The sequence below is a fragment of the Coturnix japonica genome, chromosome 1, assembly GCF_054131305.1.
Source record: "Coturnix japonica strain WE chromosome 1, WE-NBRP24, whole genome shotgun sequence".
Classification (NCBI taxonomy): domain Eukaryota; kingdom Metazoa; phylum Chordata; class Aves; order Galliformes; family Phasianidae; genus Coturnix; species Coturnix japonica.
This window is the reverse complement of record NC_140663.1, coordinates 23,808,760-23,832,066: the sequence shown is the minus strand read 5'-3', so window position 1 is coordinate 23,832,066 and position 23,307 is coordinate 23,808,760. Positions and strand designations below refer to the sequence as shown.

Genomic DNA, 23,307 nt, shown 5'->3' with positions numbered 1-23,307 from the left:
TAAAGCATAAGCAGAGAGAAAGCTCATGCTTTATCATAAGATCTCACACTAAAAAATGGGTCAACTTCAAGTAGTATATGATCAAATCTAGTGATTTAAACAAATAGTACTGATCTGCCACATGTACTAACAGGAACATTTTGCATTAACAAATGCTTGTGCTTTTGAGATGGTATGGGGAAATTAACATCTCATCAACCCTCTGTATCACAGTGCCTGGTAGTTGCTATTAAAAGCACGTATTCATGTTTATGCTGAGTTAGCAAAATGAACACAATGAAGAGGAGAGTTAAGAAAGAGCTGCTTATGGGAAGCCACTACTTTCATTTTGGAAATATCTTCTTGGTTGCTCAGAACACAGAAAGACACTGGGGTCAGCATTTTAACTACTCAAAGCACTTAAGCATTTGAGATCTTTATGCCTTTTCAAAGTGAGAAACCACATCATTTTGCAACATGAGAAACCACAAAAGATGCCATCTGGTAAGGACAGTCATCTGCAAGTAGCGTGAGTAACATGCTAGTAACTAATACTACATCTGACTTAAAGCTTAAGAGCTGCTTACAAAAGACATGCTATCATCATGAGAAACTCTTCACGGAACAGAACAAGCCACTGCTGATAGTTGTTGGAACTGGTCTATGAAGAGCATGAAGCAAGTTGTAAGCATAAATTTTAACAGAAAAATGCATTCTTTATTCCATTATACTTACACTGAATTAAATTATTCTCATCACATGTGGAATAGCCAAATACATGATCCATATAATTTAGAGAAAAAAATGGGGTAGGACTGTAAGTGGACAAAAAAAAGCTACTAGTGAATGCCAAAAATAAAAGTCTTACTTGAGTGAAAAAAACAAAAAAACAAAATGACAACTGTGTTAGAGAACTACCTCAAGAATACTCAACTTTGCAGAGCCAGTCACCACAAAGATACCACACTTAATTTTAAGTGTTACACTTCAAAAGCAATTTTGAATTATATAATTGGAATCAAGAGTTTCTCCGCAATTATTTACGAACAGAAAGTTTTAAGCACTCTGTTATTTACATTTGGCACTTAGTACTTGCAAAAGCAATTGACTTTTCAACAATACTGAACAGCCATTAGATTCTAACTTAATTAACATCTGCTTTATTTCACCTCAAGCTTTAATATAAATTGCACTGCACAATAATGACATACAAAGCGAAATTACTCTAACACTTAAACGATGATGACTAAGTTGTCATTCTTGAGCAATCTTTATGGCATCCACCATAACTTATTCTACAGTTCAATTATCCTTGAAGCACAGTTATATTCACAAGAAAATCCAACTTCTTTACCATTAAAAAGAAAAAAAGAACACATCAAACCAATCTAACATTATAATGTAAAAATTTACAAGTCTCAAAAAGGAAAAAGAAAAGTCTGGAAAACAAGTAGAACTTACTCTTCTGTTATAGCTTCGTGATTTGTCAAGCCAAAGTTTGGTAAGGGGTCTTCAATCTTGGGAGGGTGGGAAACATTTAAGGCTGGAGTGGTTGTAGAAGCAAGAAGTGCTCTCTTTTCATCTTTCTCAAGTGCTTTTCTTTTCCCTCCATTCTGAAAATATTCCCGGCATACACTGAAAATACAAAGATTCCCCAGAGAAACAGAATGATATTTTTGGTCACTGCAGTAAGACGGGACACAAGACAGAGGGATTAAGAAAGTTCTAAAAGCTTTGCAATAAATCTGAGTTTTACTGCATCTTTGGGTAATCAGCTTTAGGTAAAGATGTAACACCCAAAAGACACACGTCAAGTTGACTTTTTTTCCCCCCCAGAATTAGGCCGATAGACAGTTATGTAAACAGACTCAAATTATCTTTATCTGCATAGACTTTCAGAGCAAGAACAGAACATTAACTGAGGATAAATGTCAGCTGACACTTAAGCACTATGGTTATTTATTAGGACATGCTTGCATGCATGCACTGATAGATATTAATTACAAATGTAAGCGCTTTTGAAACGTGCATGTCTTGCAGGATACTTAAGGAACACAGGGGGAAAAGAAATAACTTAGGCTTATGGGCTAAGTTCATTATACTTGATTCTAATTTTGAGTTTGCTTTTTCCCCCCCATCCCTCTTTTCCTTTTTAATAACTATCTTCAGTAGTTGCATTGTTGCTAAAGACTTATTTTATATAATTTTCATTTTTTATTCCGCTTAAGTATTTTACTAATATGAATCAGAATAAAATAATCAGTCATATTTCTCAGAAAGGTTTACCAGTATAAAGGAGCAAATGCAAAAACAAATAAATGTTAAATTGCACATGCATACTTCAACCAGTAGTCAGCATAACATATGAGATGCAAGCATTATGTTCCAGAGAATAACTGAACTGTTTTGGGCAGAACTAGAATTGGAAACAATTTGCTGCTGTGAAATTAAAAGCCTGACTCACTCTGTACAAAAAAGTATTTTCATTAGACGCACCAGCCAAGCATCTGCATGAGAAGTTTAACAACAGCATTTGTTCAAATTATGTTTTCACAAAACATTTTTATGATACTTTCTTGAAACTCATTCAACTTCTGTTTAAAAAAACAAGCAAACACTGCAAAGGTTTGAAGGTAACATTCCAGGACATAAACGCAAACTTAGTTTAATTGCATCCTATATCATATTATTTCATTTTCTAGACTCAGAAAGGATATGTTGGTATAAATACTGCCTTAAAATCACAAATAGAGACAAGGTCTTGAAATACACAGGCCTGATGGATGTGCCAAATATACCCAGCCTCCCCATCACATATGTTGTAAAGGAAAAACAAAAGAATGTGTCATCATTCTTAAGTTTCTCTTTATGAAACATATATCAAACAGGCACAGATAGAAACCACTTTACTCCAAACAGTCAGGAAACGACCACTTTGAATCTGTAAAATGTATAACTACAAATGCACATTATTCATGTGTCATTTTTCACCTTCAAGCACAAATGAAGTTCTGTTGGACACCCTCCTGTGCTGACATACTTCCATGGCCTCAATATCAAAACTGATCTGCGTCCAACAAAATCAAAACACAAGCAAGTTTTACCTGCCTGAGAAGGCCTTATGTATTCTCACAATAAATAAGTAAAGCTGAAGATGCAGACAGTAACCTTAGGGTAGAATACATAGCTCTATGAGAAATAAACATAGTAAAAAATACATTCATAATCAACAAGTTTATAGTTACAATTCTTTGGTAACCAAAGCTATTTTCAGATGAAAGGGAAACTAGGTGGAAAAAGAAATAAGATCCGTATCTTAGCAGTATTGAGCAAGATCACAAAGAAGCAGTAACAGAAGCCCAGGCTGCAATATTCCCAAATACATTAACTGTGAAACCATACTAAGTCTGTTAGAAATTCCACATACAGAAAGACAATGATTCTAAAATTAACAAAGTTAGTCTGTAATTTAACTAAGCAAAAAAACACCAAAGAAACAAAACAAAAAAACCCAACAAGTTGAAAAACAACAAAAGAAACAAAACAGAAGCCCAGAACAACACCTGCATTACTGTTATGCTAATAAAAGTCATATTTTATGCTATACAAAATTATTTGTTCATAAGCATACGATGAGTTTAGAGATATCTCTCTTTCACTAAATGATGCTCAACTAAATTATAAAAACACAAACCCTCCTCCTCACGCTGTTAGAGCCACCTTACTACTTTCTTAGTATCTTGCTCAGTGTCTTTAGTTTTACTTATAAGTCTTTTTCCTTGTTATCCCTTTTGAAACATTCTGGTTAAATAATGTCATACAGCTATTGACATTGACAGGTCAGTCGTAACAAATCAAGAAGCCCAGTAGTTTGGGAGGATATTTATTCTTTTTGCTCCTGAACTACTGATGTTATCAACTTCTTCCTCTTGCTGTTACGTTGCCCAGCCTAACACACAGAAGAGCTCGTGTACGAGAACCATCTACTTTTAAAATACAGCCTAGCTGCTTTTGTCACTATGAAGAAGCCATTTCTACTTCACTGTTGGTACTGCTCGAACTCAGTAGTTTTCCCAATTATTTTGCTCCTCCCTCTCGTGTCAATTAAGTTTTGATGTCATAAGACACTATTAAAGACAACTGTGATGAGAAGCATCTTCTCCTGGATTTTCACTAGCAGACAAGAGAGGCCAGAACCACAAGAAGATTTACTGGAGACTGGGTAAAACTCCTCGAGTTCAGATTGCACACCTATGCAGTAACTCAAAGAAGCAAAAAATACCAAATCCAACCATCCAAACACGCAAACAAAAAACCCAAACAGGTAAGATGATATTTTATAATCACCTCAAGATTATACACTATCCATTTAAAGCAGACCTCACACATGATGTGGTAGCAGTGATCAGATGGGCATTTACTGCTCAGTACCTAATAAAAGGCAACACACTCAGCAGTTTACCTCCATGGTAACTTGCTGATGTAGCCACATGCTTACATTTATTAAAACCCCCGTCACCAATCACACTGGTTTTGAGTATGCAGTTATGTATGACTGTATTTAACAATGGTCTCAAGTAATGAACAGAGTATTACCTACAAAGAGAAATAATATTAAGTAGTTTATTTCAAAATTTTGAGAGTTGCCACAATGTAATTTTTGGCTAACATCTCTGACATTTAAGCTTCCACTCTGGTGATATATTAGCTCCGCAATGAACAGACTTGTTTACTAAGAATTGTGCAATACAAATGCTACCTGAGTTTACACTTGCTACAGTTTACACAAACAACAAAAATAAACATTTCAGTTATGAACTGCTGAAGTTTGCTGGCAGAGACAGGCGAAGTTTACAACTCATGTCTTATGAAAAAAATCCCAGATATTTCCGCAGTTTAACTCTTTTTTTCCCCCACTCTTCATATCTTAAATGACAGTTTTCTCAAGATGTCTGCTCCCGCCCAAACTCTCCTGCCATTTGGGCTGGACACTTTAAGAAACCCTCAGCAAAAGCCAGTATGAACATATACTCAGGAGATAAATTGTTTGATAACAGACTTCAGCTAAGAAAGAGAAGCTTCCCTGTAGAATGTACTAACCAAAACCATGAGTGTTTCAATACCATATAAAAAATAATGGGGGAGGGGTTTCAAATTCTCAGTTGCCAAAGAAACATGAATTTTAACAACATCAAAGAATCACCAATTAGCTCTTCTTGCCAAGCAATAACCAGCAACTAACCAGCTGGTCACCTTTCATCTTGACTAAAAAGCAACCTCTGATAGCTTTTATGAATGATCAAGAGTTTCAAGTAGACAGGTCAAGAACTGGCACAGTCCTTCTCTTCAAAAAGCAGAAGGAAAGAGCAAGCCTGATCTACATTCCCCACTGTATTTATTAACCCAAATCCAATACTGAAGATGAAGTTCAGTGAGGGTATAGCAACACACTTCACAGAATCATAGAATTGTAGGGGTTGGAAGGGACCTCTAGAGATCATCGAGTCCAACCCCCCTGCCAAAGCAGGTTCCCTACACCACGTCACACACGTAGGCGTCCAGTTGGGTCTTGAATATCTCCAGAGAAGGAGACTCCACCACCTCCCTGGGCAGCCTGTTCCAGTGCTCCGTCACCCTCACTTTAAAGAAGTTCTTGCGCACATTCATAAGAATCCCTTCAGAGCTGAAGGAAATTCTAGTTTCCTAAAGTCAACTGAAGGAACTGCTGGCCTGAAAAAAAAAAAAAAAAGCATAAACTTCTCTACAGGTTTAATCTCCCCCTGTCTATTCTGAAGTAAATCAGGGAAATGAAAAGTTTTCAACATTCCCTTGGAGGCATTAATCATGAGGGAGGACTGGAAAGCATTCTGCCATTATCAAGAGTGCCCAGATTTCGGTTAAGGAAATTATACATTCAGCAAACTTTACAGTACAAAGTATTATAAGTTGTTAAAGTTCAATGAGAGAAGCATGCATACAATTAATTCAATTTTATTTTTCACACTTGCTTTTAGTTCTAGAGATCTGAGACTTATGCTTTTGGAAAACATGACTAGGTCTGGAATCAGATGTTTCTTCTGTGTTGTATCTATCCTCCCACCTCAAACCGAGTCAACACCCTTCATTACCAGATGATTCCAAGAACTTGAAAACAGACAGCAGTCATCATATAATCAAAGCTCTAATTAGTTCTAACATTCAACGAACAGATACAGTTTTGTCAGAACAAAGTATTATTTAGAAGGAATAATAAATGTTACCATACAAACATGCACAATGAACATTAGATCTTTTTTCTACTTTAAATAGTTCCCCTCCTTCTCCTTAACCCACCTCCATTCTAATTCCATTGAAAGTGAATATCTCAGCTAACTGCGTTCATCAAGAAAGCTCCAAAACAGCTCTGTAGGGACTTGAAACATTCATTTACTCTGTCCTCCAATCCCAAACAGAGCGTGTCCAGTTATCCTCAAAGATCCTGTAAACAGATCGCCTAGATTTTACTCCATTTGACCAGACAGCTCCAGATTCTAGGAAAAAACATGGACAACATTTTGTGGAAAATAAGATTCCTGAACTTTTCTTTAACCTTTTTGTTGATGTTTTTTAAATGCAGGGAACAAAGTGATAGTTTAATTAAGACAAAAGCTTAAAAATATTTCAGATACTTTGTGGATAACCTCATTAACATACTCCAAGATGTTTGTCTTTCTTGGAAAAGCATCCTGAGATCGTTTCATATTCAGCTTGTGGTTTGCTACAGAATCATATAATGGGTTGGGCTGGAAGGGACCTTAAGGATCATCAGGTACCAATGTCCCTGCCACATGCAGGGCCACCAGCCTCCACATTTAATACTAGACCAGGCTGCCCAGGGCCCCATTCAACCTGGCCTTGAGCATCTCCAGGGACAGGGCATCCACAACCTCTCTAGGCAGCCTGTTTCAGCACACCACTTCTCTCTTGGTAAAGAACTTTCCCCTGATATCCAACCCAAATCTTCCCTGCTTCAACTTAAAAACATTTCCCCTTCTGCTATTACCTACCCCTGTAATGAGTTGACTCCCCTCCTGTCTGTAGGCTCCCTACAAAAGCTCTTCTAAAGGACAGACAAATAACCAATTACTTCCTTGCCTGCATTTGTATAGTTGATAGTATTTGGTACAGTTAATATCACTGTTAATTTCAGTCCAGCTCTCAGAGTGTAAATTCTTCCTTGCTTAGTCTCATTTGCAAATTTAATGAGCAGACTGCATTCTAGTCGCTTGCTAATGAAAACACTGATTAGTAACAGATTCAGGGATAGAATCACAGAGCCCTTCTCAGTAAAACAAATATACAATGTAAGCTTTTAACATCCACTCTCCACATTTTTTTTTTTCCAAACAGTTGTACATTCCCTTAACAGTAAACTGACTAAGATTGTATTTCTTCAGTGCGCTGAAAACTCTCAAAAGACTTTTAAAAAAACACTGCAAATTTAGATGATGCTGTGTCACAATTGCTATTCCAAGCTGGTTAGAACTGCAGATTCTGGTTGTTTCATTATTAAAAGAAAAAGAATCGCCAAGTCAACACAAGTTGTAACACTGATGTAAAAGCAACAGAAAGAAGCAAATCAGCTGGTCTAGCTTATTTTGTCCTAACTAGAACCAGAACAGGCTGGTATTCATTGTCCATACAAAGGTTCACCAGGCTACCTATGCCAGCAAAAATTAGAAGTTAGGACAACTAGGGTAAACAATCTTACTCATCCTACTTTGGTTTAAGCTCTGTGTTGAAGTAGAAATTACATGAAACAGGTGTACATTTCTAAACATCACTTGCTACTCTGCATTCAATTTTCTGAAAATATAAACAAAAGAAAGGCAAAAACAGCTGAGCATGGTCCAGGCTTTCTACAACATCACCTGAGGTTTAATTTAACTGCATCTGGAAGGGGACAAGGCTTTGAGTCCTCTCTTCCCATGCTAAAAATTGTTTCCCTTGCCCTCAAACAAAAATCAAACCACTCCTGTACAGTGCAGCATATGGTCAACAGCACAGTCTGCCACTTAGAGCCTTAGCTTTCATGTTTTCTAAAATCTGCACGTGTGTCATTCAATAGAAAATTAATTAAGCAAAAGAGAAGGTTTTTTTCATCTGCTTTAAGAACCAACGTCACAAGATGTGTTTGTCCAGTATGTTCAAGATATACCTTTTGACAAGGATTACCCTGCAAGAAACTTAATCTTGACCCTGAAAATAAGTACACATTCTATATTCTCTGATTCTCTTTTCTGGATGTTTGGTTATACAAGAAAAAATAATGAAAGATAAAAATATATATATATTTTTTTTTTCCTAGCTAGTATCACGTCTTAAAAGACCTTCCTTAAAAGGAAAACAAAAGCCTGAGCTATCCTTTCATCAACACAGATACACAAGTGGTTCCCAAGTATTTTCAGCATTCCGCTCTCAAATGAAACTTCATTTAACACATCAGCTACCTTCCTGCTGCCATGGTGACACTCAGTTAAAGCACTCAACAAAAGCTTTCAATGAAGTTTCATGCAAGTGAAGTTCTCTTGCATGCAATTAAACAACTAGACACAAGGAGGAGTAAGGACAATGAGGCCTGCCATCTGTGTGGCACACCTCCTGGCTGTTGTCAAGGAACAAAAAAATGCACCAGACAAAGTTGATCTGCTGTGTTCTAGTATTTAGCCGTTCAGGCCCCAGTTTCCACAAAAGGAAGAAGTAACCTTTTATTATTATTATTATTATTGATGTGAATCTCCTGGCCCCTGAATGTTGCATGCAGAAAAGATCCCGGCTTGAATTGGAGCTTTACACTGAGTACATTTCAGTGTTTCCTATTGGTTGAGTCTATTCTTAGCATGAGGTCACGCTCGCAGGCCCAAACTGGATATTTATTTGTTTACTCTGTAAATCTTATAAGAACTACCATAAAACCACCATAAGAACTACCATAAAACCACCATCCCACCAAAAAAAACCCCAAAATCAAACAAAAATACACAACACCCAGCAAACAAACGAGACAGCCAATAAACCTCAGTATGCTTCAATTGCTGTCAACATGGAACATTATCCTGTCCTGCAGGGAACAAAACCAGCTTACCACAAACTAAGGGAATGCTAGTTAGCTATTCTTTTTTTTTCCCCAAAGTTCCACATATCAATTAACAAGTTATAAAAAAATATCAAGTAGTGTTCCTCACTGTTGGTATTGCTGCAATTCAGTATTTTTCCCAATTATTTTACTCCTCCTTCTCATGTCAATTAAGTTCTAACACCATAAGATGTCTGGGAATCAGTCCTGGGTCCAGTACAATTAGTATTTGCACAGATAACCAGAACACGAGAATAGTCACTACTTCTCTAAACTGCTCTGCAAATGATGCCAAGTTGGACAGAGAAAGAAGATGTAAGAAAACCCAGAATTAGAATTCAGTATAATTTAAGGGAATACAGCTTAGTAAAAGAGAAGTACAAAGGTCAAAGTTTCCACAGAAGTAATGAATAGCACAAACACAGAGCAACTGAAAAAAACCTGTAAAAAAGATTGGCAGTTGCAGATCACAAGCAACCATAAATCAAAGGCACATCAGTACAACACAAAGAAACGAAAACAATAAACAGAAAACCCACCCAAAAAGGTCAGCTGCATAACAAGAGTTTATTACAATCTCAATAATTATTTCTTCAATTTATTCATCTCTGACAAGGCCTGTGTAACACTTCATCCAGTTTTGAATGCAGTTTGTTCAAACTGATTCACCTCTTCTGCAACTGGGACAAGGTTACACAAAACATGCCCAAGAAAGGGCTCGTAAGAAACAATTATGTTTACTTCAGTTAAAGAATCGACTGGGAGCCATCTTGGACAGAGCAACCACAAACAAAAAAATGGTAGAGTTCTCAATCCCTGATGAAGTCAGGAAAAGGGTCAGCAAAACTGCTACTGTGAACTTCTGCAGGGCAGACTTTGAGCTGCTCAGGACACTGGTAGGGGGTCTCTTAGGAGTCAGTTCTGAAGGCCAACTGTATCAGAAATAGTGTGGCCAGCGGGAGCAGAGAGGTAATCATCCTCTTGTACTCAGCTCTGGTAAGGCCACACCTTGAATGCTGTGCTCAGTTTTGGGCCCTCCACTACAAGAAAGACATCAAGGCTTTGTAGCATGTCCAGAGAAAGACAATAAGGCTTGTGAAAGGTCTGGAGCACAAGCCTTACAGGGAGTAGCTTAGGGAACCGGGACTGTTTAGTTTGAAGAAGAGGAGACTCAGGGGAGACCTTATTGCTCTCTACAGCTGCCTGAAAGAAGGTCGTGGTAAGGTTGGGGTCAACCTTTTCTCTCTCATAATGAGCAATAGGATTAGAGGGAATGGTCTCAGGTTGCACTAGGTGAGGTTCAGGCTGAATAGTGAGAAGACTTTCTTCTCAGAAAGGGCGGTTAAGCACTGAAACAGGTTGCCCAGGGAAGCAGTGGAGTCACCATCCCCAGAGGTGGTTAAGGAAAGGGCAGATGTAGTATTCAGGGCCATGTTTTAGTGGGCAATAGCAGTGGTAGGTGGACATTTGGACTAGATGATCCTGGGAGTCTTCTCCAATTTTAATTGTTCTATTGTTCTGTGAACTACTGATACAAAAGGAATGGTTTTCAAATATTAAATAAAAGCCTGCTGTAGAGAGAAAGAAAAAAAGTTAGACTTGCTCCACTTCCAGCAAGCACAGAACACCTCAAGTTGACACCACGCCAATGTATTCTATATTAACTGTTTCACAGCCCATGCCCCTTCAACCCTTTCCACCTCTGCCCCGATTGCTTGTTTTAGTGGATCCAACCATCTCTGCAATAAAATAAAATGTAGTGATGTCATTCTTGCTTTTCTTCTTTCTTTTGTTCATTACTTTGTATCAGTCACGTGTAGAATGACTATTCCAGGACTACAGGAGAGTTGTAATCTGTTAATATTTAATCTATTCAGTTTTAATCTACAGTGACTTTCAAAGATTCTAGGGAAGCTGGAAACCTCCACTGCTGCAGCATTTTAAAAACAGACTAGCAGAACCAACAAAGACTTTATCACATGTAATTGACATATTTCCTCAACGTTGGATTGATTAAAAGAACTTTCGTATCCTGATGGGAAATGTGAAGTTTTTTCTATACATCTAGATATGCAGAGACCTTACTATTAGACTTACACCATCATCTTCCTCTGTCTGAAGACATTCCTAAAGGCAGGACTAGTGCATAAATTCTTTTTCAGATAAGATTTCAACAGGCTTTTGTTTTATTCTGCTGTACAGGTTTCACAGTACGCCTCAGATGCCAACCGTGTGTAGGGATCCTGAGTGACTAACACTTATCCTATTTTAAACCTCAGTTTCCTCCAGGATAGAAATAGCTCATCTGAACTCAAATCAGGATTTTACTATTACGGCATGCAAGAAGTTTAAAATCCACGTACTTACATGCTCAAGTCAAACCCACACCTCATTCAGATATGCTCGTTGCATTAGTTCAGTTTGGATTCAGATTAATGCATAATATTACTTCTTAAAATTACTTACAGCTTCAGCACATGAAGAAAAGGAAGTTGTTTGCTGAAGCTGCTTTAAAAAATATGTAAATCTAATTCTGGAAGAAACTATTTCATTACAGATTTATAGCTTATAAATTGGAACAGTAAGAAGGTATTTGCTTTAGGAACCAATACATCATTAACATCTTATAGAAGAAATGTTAAAAATTAGCAAATAAAGAAAACCAAATGGTATTATAAAGAATTACAAATAGAAATATGCAACCACATCTTTCAAAGATGTTAGGACTTACCTGCAACACCATTCAATTCGGCCTTCCCCTTCACAAGTTTTTGCCCAGTGATTATCTGCGAGGTTTTTCATTGCCACAGCATATTCACAGAGAGTTTCCTCATCCTCACAGTGTTCACGCCAGATTTTATCAAAGTCTCCCACTGAGCAAAACAACAATAAAAAAGACACTGCACATTAGATACAACGTGTCTCATTATCTTCATGGCAAAGTCCCCATCTTCCAATTAAAGAAGTTACATAATGCTGTAAGAGATTACTTTACCTGCATTTAACAAACAAAGTGAGGTCCCCTTTCTTTAGTCCAACACAGTACTTCATCAGGGCTCTGGAGAAGGGACTATCATGTACTTGAGAAGCTAGCAATATTCTCAGTACACTGACTTTGTTCAACTTGTTCTGTGAAATTAAAGTTACTGGGAAGTTCTGCTTTTAGGTTTCTGTGGACGGGTATTAAACATGACAAACACTTATAGAAATGAAAGACTGAAAGGTCTCTTAGTTGCATTCATGTTTGCAGCAAGTACTCTGGGTGATGAAAAAAATGCTCAAATGAAAGTTTAATCAAGACTGTAGATTTCTTTGGATACACTGGAAAAGGAATTCAAGCGTTCACTGGTACCTGCCCACGTACTCAATATCAATAAATTAACTTCTAAGCAACAGTACTGAAGAATCAAACCAATTACAGTGGCGGAAAAACAAACAAACAGACAAATTTGTCTGCCATTTTCCACTAACAGCTTTATCTTCATGTTCCTCATCTTGCTAAGAAAGTCTTGCAGGTTAAATTCTAACACTTTTAAGTAATTAAACATGATGATTTTCCCACTTCTGCAGGGATGTATCCACTTCTTCTAGTTTGCTTTACATAATGTACTGCCAAACAAAAACAAGGTGAACACTTGAGGCGCAAGCTATAACTCCTATTATGATTTCTACTGCATGAAAAGCTTTGGTACACTTTACTAAAATACTCCTCTGCCATAAGAAAGAAAGATACATGCTCACTGGCATGATCTTCACTAATTCCTACTATGTTTCTTAATCACAAATACACACACACATCTAGTATAGATTTATACATAACTTCAGAAGAAAAATTATGCATTGATTTTGCATGCTCACATTGATACAGCTAACAGCAAGTTAGTAAAGCTACGCTCTGAGATTTGACTCTGAGAACAAATATTTAACAGCATGCTTTCAGAACCAGTCTTGTGACCCCCTGATACAACAAAGAAATACTTACAAAGTGCATCAATCATAGCTGACTATAACATCTGCTAAAGCCTGAAAGTAGCTTATGGTATAACTTGTCCTCATCATATCAGTAAGGTATTTCTAACTCATGAATGAGAATCCCTTTGATGTGCTTCATTTTAATTAGCAGTAACAGATTTCTTTCCACGGCAACTTTTTCTTTTTGCACGCATGCAAAACAGTAATAATGGCTGCTTACCCCATCTGTCCTCCAATTACAGCAAGACTGGGTACAAGAGGCAGAAGACTGAGAAGGCTTTAACCTTCTAAGTTACTGCCTCTGTAAGTTTGGTATAGGGATGTCACAACTATTTGCTCTCCAAAAATAATCATCTGCAATCATCAAAATGAGTCATGTTTCAATGAGGTGTTTACACTGCCTTGCATGAGACAGCAATCAGGATGGAAGGCCAGGGAGTGGACGTGATACTATTTTAGTTTTAACACAACAGAGAAGCTGAGCAAGAAATCACGTATTCTGCTTGCTGTGAGACAAACACATGGGAAAGCTGTTAAACTGGACAAATAAGTGCAGTATCATATTTGAGAAGTATCCTTCAGTACTTCCCAAGTGATCCAAGTTCAGGGAGACGCGTTTTACATCAGAAGGCATCAGCATGGTCCCCAGCTGCCCACCAACACGGGGTATGTCTGAGCAGTGCACACTGGAGGAACAGCCCTGTCAGGGTTCCTGACGGAACTTAGGGCTCGCTTTGCCAGAGCTGCTCTGAAAGCCTTATGTGGAAGTGATCGCACAGGATACATCAAATCCCATTGATGAAAGAGAGCAAGAAACGGTATAGACAGTGTTCTACCAGCAAAGGTAGCAACAAGCACAATCTTTGCTTCCATTTCTCACAACAGAAGTGCTGAACCTATGCAGACAGCATCAAGACAGAAAGCACTAGCTAAGCTTAAAGTGTATCCTCAATAGCTATTCAACTGTGATGCAATTTAGATATAGTTTCATAGTTCTGCCTCCTGACACCAACTCCTTTTATCTTCTTCTGAGCAAAGTTGAGGATGTTCACCTTTCCAAGGGCTGAATGAAGGGCAAACTAGACCACAGATGCAGAATGTGAAATGCAGATTCAGAGCAGCAGATCTGGAGCTATTTGCACCCCAGGATAGGAATACTGAGTTACAACAAAATTGCCTGTGGCAGTAACAGCTTTTTGGCACTGAGCTGAAAGGAGAAAAGGAACGATGCACACCATTAGAAGAGACGCACAGAGCAAAACTTTAAAAGCCATGAAGTAATTCCATCACACATCCTACATAAAGCCAACTCCACATGCACTTCTGGTTGGTCTTCTACCCAAACAGATCTAGAAGTACAGAAAACAGCAACATAGGACAGACATAGCCCAGTTTCTGTTTGAGGAACACCTCAACACACAGGAAAAAGGTAGATGAAAGCACAAGAGGACAGATTCCCACACGTGCATGAATGACGTGGGCAAGTTAAATATAAAACAATGCTTTCTTGTTCTAAGGCGTTCAGAAAAAGCATGAAAGGGCAACTTCAAAGAAAAAAAAATATGCTCAAAATGCATAATTAAAGTTCACATAACTTGGAAAACTAAGGGAAGAAAATTCATGAAAAGCTCCAAAGATGGCACTTCTAATTCTGAAGTTCCTACACCATGAAACTCACTGAAAGATGGAACAGTAAGCAAGTGTATGGTAATACCTGTGCAGCACTTCTCACACAAGAACCTGCTGCTGACCCTCTGTCAGTGCTGGGTGTGATGCAAGGACCACTTGTCCGCCCTTTTTTCAAACAACTGCAGACAAAAGGTTTTCTTAAGGGACTGACATAATTGCGCAGCAAGTTTCAATGAAGCATTTGAGGTCCAGTTTCCCTTAAGCAAGAACCATGGCAGCAAGTTATTTTAGCATGTTTTCCACATACCTTTCTAATGCGAGTAAAAAGAAAACACAGAGAAGGGCATTAGACAAATGTACAGGAGCATAAACTGCAGAATCATGCTCCAGTACCGTCCACACCAAAAATGCTCATAATGACTCCTATCTGTTGACAGACTCTGGGAGTGACTACAACAGGTCTTGCAACTTCAACCGGTACCCAGAAAGCAGCAGAGCTGTGTATTCAATTTCACAAAGAATATGTTACAATCCATGTACAAATATTGGATTTAACGGCACTAAATATTTATTGGTGTAACCAAAAAGACAGTAAAAAACCTGCAGAAAGTTTCCACAGCAAAGTCAATGCTTACTAAAACAATAACATCTCCTGTTAGGCCATCACTAAGGCTGGAAATTAAATTAAATCTCTGGTAGCTAATCTAAAGGATTTAAAAAAAAAAAAAAAATCACATCTTTGATCACATCTTCAAGTTAATATTTGGTTTTGTGCATTCAGCTTTTCATGTCAAATTCCCATAACCATACAGTCACAAAGTTTAAGGCTCCCTGACAGCCTTACTATGGCTTACTTACTATGGCTACATTACTTGATTATTTGTTATGCAACTTTAAACCTGTACTGGGTATTGACTCTTCAGAGACTCAGAACTCCACAGAGGAACCCGTGACACTGAAATCCAGCTTGAAAAACATCTTATATATAAAACTGGCATAGAACAGGAGTTTCACACACACCTATCAAGTCATTACAGTCACATCATTTTAAACTTATTTAAAAGCCTGCTAACCTCTCTATCAAAAATTGCCTAGAAAATACAATGCCTGCTCTTCACCTTGAAGGTTAACTACCAAAAAACCAAAGCCCACCTCTTTCTAGCATGTCTGCCAGTCAGTGAAGAAATAACTGACCAACTCGTAAGTTCTCCACAGCACATCGTTTTCTAAAACAAAACCAAAAATCCAGTAATATTTACTTTGAATACATGAAATCCTCAAAATAACTTCCACTAACATTAACAGTGTGCATAGAATAGTCAATCACACCACCAAACTCAACCACAAAACAATCACCTGCCACTGAAACCTGTCTCAAAGAACAAGTTAGTCACGTAGACATTATTTTTAAATGACCCTAATTACAAGACGGTTTTAATTTTGGGGAACAGCAATAAACAGGTAATGTTAGCTGCAATTCTAAGGACATTTTTAGTACTGAAAAATTACACAAACTCAGAACACCCCTCATTCTACACTGAATTATAAGAACTAAAGGTCTCCAGTACAGTGGGGGAAGACCAAGTCTGCCGTTCTTGATGGGCCAATCTCACACTAACTCCTCTCTCCCAATGGTCTGCTTGTTAAAATAAAATCCTGCTTTCTTCCATCCTAGATTCACTTCTTGGCTTTGTTAAACTTTAAAAGATTATTCTTTACAGAACGTTAAATACAATTGCCATTTGGGGTACATTAAATGAATAGGAAAATTAATAAGTTGTTGTTCTTCAACTAAGACTTCTGACAGAACATATCAAATCAAATGTATTTTAAATACTGTTTTCATGTAGAAATACAGAGGTCAGCTTTGCTAAAAACAGCACTTTTCATTTAAGCACGGGATAAAAACTCAAACAACTGATCTGATTCATTTTCCTTCAACAAGTCACAAAACAGCAGAGTCACGCGGAGTTAGGCGCACTATCCGCACCCAGGAGACAACTCAGGTAATGATGCTTTCCCTTAATTCCCTCGCTGCCAAAAAGAGATGACTGCACTGTCTCAAAACAAATGCTATCTTTTATACTTTGCCTGTCACCAAACTAGATCTAATATCCCTAAATGTATCTGGAACTATACCCTTAAGATTGAGGTAGATGCAATGTGGTATTAGATTCTCCAGAAGAAATACTTTGTTAGGACTTGAGGAAGTCTGCAATTCCACAGCTATTGTGTTCTTTTGGTAAGTTACACATTTCTGAATTTAGAATTAGCTGTAATGAAGAAAAAAAAATCAAAAATAAGGGTTTGAACTCCTGGCTACCTACATGATAATATGAATTGGTAATGGCAAAAGATAAAAAGGGGGTGGGGACAGGATCTATTTGATGGCTCAAAGCCTTCCTGGAGCACACCATTGGCTTCTATGGAACAGAAAAAAGAAAAGCTTAACACACTGACTAACACCGAAAGGAACAAGTGACATGCTCATATTTGTCCAACTGTGTTAATAAAGCTCTGTGAATTGCTCACTGTTGAAAAGGAACCTATGCCCACATTTACAAGCACCAATGACAATGCTGGCTAACTTCAGCTGACAGGCTGCTAGCCAGGGCTCTTCCTAGCAAGCAAGATCTTCCAGCTTTCCTTTTTGCTGTTGTTGATGCCAATGCACTGTGGAATGAAAAAAATCCATCTCATTTTTAGCCTCCTAAGACTGCCTCTCACTTATTTGCTGCAAACAGGAAACAAGCTTCTCCAACATGCCTATCAGTACACAGGGAAGGAAACCCTATGCCGTGCACTGGGCTAAAGCTGAAATCAAATTCCTACAAATCCTTAACATGATAATATTTCTTTATTAACAGTAACTCATCAGTTGAAATTCAGTTGCACTAATAGATATCTGGATGCTGTGGCAGTGATTAATTACACAAGGAATATTAGCTAACACTCTGCTATTTAAAACTCTCAGTGCATACAAGCCAAACCAGAAACCTACTAACATCTGTCCTACTGAAACAGCACATGAAAGATGCTTGGTATTTCTGCTTCGCTGCTGACCAGTTTTACACGTCTGGATACAGAGTGTGAACTTCAACTCGGACAAAGTTCAAGCAAACAAAGCCAATATTTCTGTCTTCTCTGACTTGTGTTTACTTTACATTCCTTAAGATTTACCTGAAATGTCTCACAGTAAAATCCTATTTGACAATGCAAAAAATATTGCAAACATATATATATATTTATGGATATACACTTCTACGTGCATATACATATTAACATATATTGATATATCTATATAGATACTTGACAAGGTCACTTGTACAAAATCACAAGTGGTAAAAGTTCTAAGTGTGAATCTAATATCCACATCTTCACGTGAAACAGACTTCCAGGATACGTTCCATTTGCTATTTAGGGTCAGCTTTTACCAACCCAAAGAATGATTTGTGTCTCCAACCCACCATAAATCACTTCAAGGACTGATGGCTGTCACGCAGATGTGAGGAACCCGTTAGCAATGGCTGAAGCAATTACTGCCCCAAGGTGCTGACTGGCCCTCTCTCTTCCCCAAACCTCACTGAAGGACCAACTACATGCAGCATTTAACATCTCCAAAGAGGTAAACACATTCACATGGTACTGATTTTAGATTTGTGTAAACACAGGGACAAAAGCCTGAAGCAGCTGAGGCAGAGGTACAGATGCTGAACGTGCATCAGGAACATCGTCTTCCCCGCAAAAGTGATAAAAAGGAGCTGAGAGAGAGGTCACATACAGCTGCTTGTTCAATGGATTCCAGTCTGTGCTGTAGCTAGTGGGCATCCAAAACCTGCAGCCTAGCTAAACGATACCAGTGATTTTATTAAATGCCCCCGTTGTCCTGTAAAATATTATGAGATTTCCAATAAAGCTTTCACTCAAACAGTGGCGTACAAGCTGTTAAGACAATTCTATTTTCCCACCTACATCATAAAATAGCATCAATTTTCATTTCAAATGAAGTAGCATTTGGTTCCTTGATTGAAAATGTAACAGTATCCCCAAATGTTTCTTTCTTCCAGAAAATTAACACAAGTGGGGAAAGATGAATGGAAATCTCTCTCTATACATACATTCCTCCAGTAAACCAGCTTTAAGTTTTCATCAAAAACGGAGCAACAGCTGTTAACATACCACATAGAGCTCAGTGACAGCTTTCCTGTCCTGTGAATAAAGTGAAACAGGAAACGTTTTGAAATAGTGACATGAGGGAGAATTTAAGTTTTCTCAAGGCTTTTTTTTTTCATGAAAAACATGAGAGGAAGAGATCATAAAGCAAGTGACTTCTAAACAACGCTTCTAACATCACTTACATACTCAAGGTCTTCGCTGTTGTACAGTCAGATTCTAAAAGTTCTTCTAAGTTTTCCAACAGGAAACAGTATCACTTTATGATTCAAATACAAAGTACAGTATTAATGCAATACCAGTGAGCACACGGCAAAACACTTCCTAAAACACCTTCGCAGATGCCTCACCATTCTTCCACTTGTACTAAGTGTAGGTTTCCAGGGAGAAGCAGGCCACTGCAACACATCTCCCCAAACTATATATGTAGCTTCATCACTGAGGGCAATGCTGAACAGAAAATGTTTATTTCTGTGTGATTACAAAAGGAATAGAAAGAAAATGGTGTCTCTGTATGAAGAAGGGATTTTTATACCACTGTAAATCTTAACCCTGCTTGGCTATTGTAAGCAACTGGGAACAAACAAGCTACTATTACGTTGCACATGCTCAATAGATCACTCTTGGCTCCTGATAAACCACTCAATCCGCTCTACCGAGCCTGTCTGTGAGGCCTGACAGGCATCACCAGGCTGCAACCAACACGGTGATGCAGGTACCAGAAAGGTGAGCATTGGAAAGCCTTGCAAACTTTGGGTCAGCTGTGCTACTACAAGACAGAACCACAAGCAACTCTAATCCTCCAATCTGTCAGATTTTTCCAAATTTGGGTTTCAAAAGAATAACAACAACCAAACAACCCAAGCCCTAATTTCTGTACTTTCCAAGTGCTTATGTCAAGTACCCAGAACTCCAAAGATCCCTGTGAGCAAATAGAGCTAAGCACCTGAGAGCTGTTGTCTCAGCTTTTGGATTTCACTCTGGTGTGTGGAGTAATTAAGACTCCACTAATCCATTTGGATAGGAAACAGAAGCAGCAGCACTCCAGACAAACACTTGGATTCTCCATGCTAATGAGATAGGTTCCTCGGTGAACACTTTCCACCTCAGTGTGCTTGTTCTCACTTGAGAATGTTTTCTTTAGGCAGACAATGCTTACAGGCTCACCTGAAGAATGACGTTGTATTTTTAGGAACCACTAGACAGGTTCTGGCTGTGTCTATCACTGCCTTAAAGGAGTCTGACACAACTTTTTAATGATCAGCTAATTTAGCTGACACATTTGCTTAGCACAGAAAAGAATTCAAGCTGATCCATTTCAAACACAGTAAATGCTTGTCATAAATACACTGGCATGGACCATGACATTACAGTGTCATGGTAAGATTCAATTTCAACTAATTTCAGGAGTTTGTGGCTTTTCATTATGAAAAGACTGCCCAGCCCTTGAGATGACCTGATGCTGACTGAACTTTCTTCTACTGACTACTCAGACTTTGGGGGGGGGGAAAGAGTTGTGATGAAACGCTAGTTCAAAAATACTGCTTTTGCACTTGGATAAGTATGTGACTTCTTTAGAGAAGCGTTAGCTTGCAGTTTTGAAGCACACTGCTCTAAGTTTGGTAATTTCCAGTAACAGAAAGAGAGAACTACCGTGGGAAATAAATCCAGCAACTGTGCAGACCATAAGCAAGGCAGGTGATAAATACAACACAGGCCTTGCTAATAGCAGCAAGGCAAGTGAATTCTCAAAGAAATCAGCTATTAAAATCAAGGCCGTATCACATCTACCAACAAACTTCTCTCTCTCTCAAAGACGCATGTAACCTCCTTCAACACTTCTAGCACGGTAACTTATGATCATATTACAATATTAAGTGTTCCCCTAGACCTATTCACACTATGTAACATCATATACCCTTCAGAAAGATACTGAACATGCTTTCATTTTCCCTCCAACAAATTAGTACAGATAAAGCACCAAAGTCCAATCAACAGCAATTCTAATACTGTTTGCTTACTTAGATGAAATGGAAATTAGCTGCATAGAACTGCAGTAACCATGAGAAGCAGTATTAATTAAAACAAAACAACAACTAACCAATACAGGACTGGAATAATGCAAACAGCCCTGTTATTGCTTGATATGGAGCTGGATGTACTGCATTGTGGAAGCAAGAGGCTTTACCTGCATAATGAAATGTAAGTACATAACCAAGGATGAGTTTTGTTCATTTGTTTTTGGTGGGTTTTCTTTGGTTTTGACCTCAGCTTTTTCACACACTTGCTTTGAATTTGAATTTTACCAAGAGATCACAGATTATTCAGCCACGTTTTACTTCTTCAGCAAACCAGCAGCTTTGATTTTGTCACAGTAATGTACTTGCCAAGTCCTGTACTACAATACAAGAAAGAGGAGAAGATACTTCAGAGGTCAAGAGCATCACAGTATCGTGATTTGACAATGATACTGAAGGAATTTCAGAAGGAAATTCTCAAGTGTGCTTTCAGAAGCAGAGAAAAATGTGAGGATAAAAGACTCAGAACTTCCTTCCACAAATGAAATTGAAACAACCTAATGGGTGAAGTACTCCCACGAACCATAGGCAACTTGTATATGATTACAATGAGTACAAAATCCGTGGATGCTTCCCTGCTGTGTAGATGTGATTTGATTACCTGTTTTCTACACCCTGTCCATGGAAATACTCACAATGCTGCTAAATTAGAGTGACTAGAAAATTAAGGTTTTCAGTATCTTACAATTTACAGGACCTACAAAATAAATCAGAGTATTACTTTTAATCAATGACACTGAACTAAAGATAAAGCAACTTTGCATAATAACCTGCCCTCTGCTGAAAAGTATGCTCAAACTTACTTGAGCATACATATATATATATGGCTTTATATTTCCATATAGTATAGGCTTCCATCTAAAACAATTCAGTTGAGACAGAGATTTCTCAGTTTCTTTAAGTTAACAATGCCAATGTTCATCTTTTTTAGTCTACATATGTTCCAAACTAACAGAGCTGTGACCTGCTGACAGCCAGACCCCTTTGCCAGGATCTGACTGTTTAAACACACTGTGTTCCCTCAACCAAATATCAGGCAAACGCAGGAGATCCTTCCTTTGGTTTTGGCTCACAGTAAGGCCAAAAACAAACAATGACTCTTGATCAGTGCCTCCATAGGTAGTTATCTGCACCCAGATCCCACAGACAAGCTGCTCGCGTGGAGGTTCCAGGGCCGGAAATCAGTCCAACCTCATTTCTTTACCAGTGTGTCATGGGAAGACACGGAGGAGCTGCAAGAACTTGTGTCTAGAACAGTAAGAGTTTCAGTTTTACTTGTGTCCTCCTGGAGGCACAGAACCAGCTGTTTGCCAGGCCACAGAAGAGCCGTGGGCTCACTAATGGAATGAATGGAGGGGTTTTTTGCCATCAACCTGAGCAGCCCTGCCTGTGGCTGAGGGGTTAGAGCTTGATGATCCCTTAGGTTCTTTCCAACCCATTTGATGATTCTATGAAAAGGCTACAAACATTCCAGCAGGGAATATAAAGATAACAACAACAACAACAACTAAACCCCTCAACTCTGGCACTCACGTTAACCATTTCTGTCCCGTTTTAAGCACTTCAGTACCACCCAGAAGAACCTCACACACAGGCATTAATACTGACGGCCAGCTAGATTTTTAAGAACACAAAGCAATCAATGTTACAAAGCTTGTCCCAACTCTTTCTCTCAGTGCCCCGGCTGAGGAAAGGCGCAGAGCCACAAAGCCTTCCCAGCTCACCGTCCATCTCTCCGACTCCCGACCCGCTCTCTTCATTCCCTCAGACCCCGCAGTTCGGAGATGGATCCTCGATGCGAAGCGTCTCCCTGGAGCCACGGGCACCGAACGGCGCCGCTCACCTGCCCGCAGCCCATCGGCGGCGCAGCCCATCTGGAACCAGGCGGGCTCCCTCCGCCCCCCGGCTCATCCAAAGGACGGCGCTGCGGGAGGAGCGACCCTCGGGACCCCCGCCACCCGCCTCCCGTAGCCGGAGCAGGAAGCTGCCGCGGAGCCGCTCCGAGCCGCCCCCCCCCACCCCGTCACGCCCCCTTCGGCGGCGGCCTCGTCCCGGCCGTCCCGCGGCCCCCGCCGCTCCCGCCGCCCGCGGAGCTCAACAGGGCGGCCCGGCCGGGGCGGCGCGGAGGGGGCGGCCCCCCTCCCCGCGGTTACCTTCGCGGTACTTCTTGCGAAGCCGTCGGTGGACGCTCTTCACCACCCCCGAGAGCTTCTCCTGCTCCAGCTTCCGCTCCTGTTCCGGGGGCGGTGGGGGTGGCGGAGGCGGCGGAGAAGCGGCAGCCCCGCCGGGCCGAGGCCGGGACCGGGCAGCGGCCTCCATGGCTGTACCGCTGCTCCGCCGCGCAGCCCGGCCCACGGAGGT

General features: G+C 39.4%; 1 protein-coding gene across 5 annotated transcripts in view; it reads right to left on the bottom strand.

Moving 5' to 3' along the window:
- The window catches only part of SAMTOR (S-adenosylmethionine sensor upstream of mTORC1), a 33,688-nt gene extending 10,389 nt beyond the window's left edge, over positions 1–23,299 (bottom strand). For 2 of the 5 annotated variants that reach the window (XM_015853961.3, XM_085513680.1), the window contains exons 1-3: positions 23,100–23,299; positions 11,826–11,967; positions 1,441–1,614 (exon numbers count right to left, since the gene is read on the bottom strand). In XM_015853961.3, the coding sequence (XP_015709447.1) occupies positions 1,441–1,614; positions 11,826–11,967; positions 23,100–23,265 (482 nt within the window). In that variant the 5' untranslated portion in view covers positions 23,266–23,299. Of the gene's footprint in view, positions 1–1,440; positions 1,615–11,825; positions 11,968–13,286; positions 13,332–22,670; positions 22,954–23,099 lie in introns of those variants that run through there. The other 3 variants (XM_015853970.3, XM_085513676.1, XM_032442994.2) reach the window with 3 other exon arrangements.
- Positions 23,300–23,307: the final 8 nt, after the last annotated feature.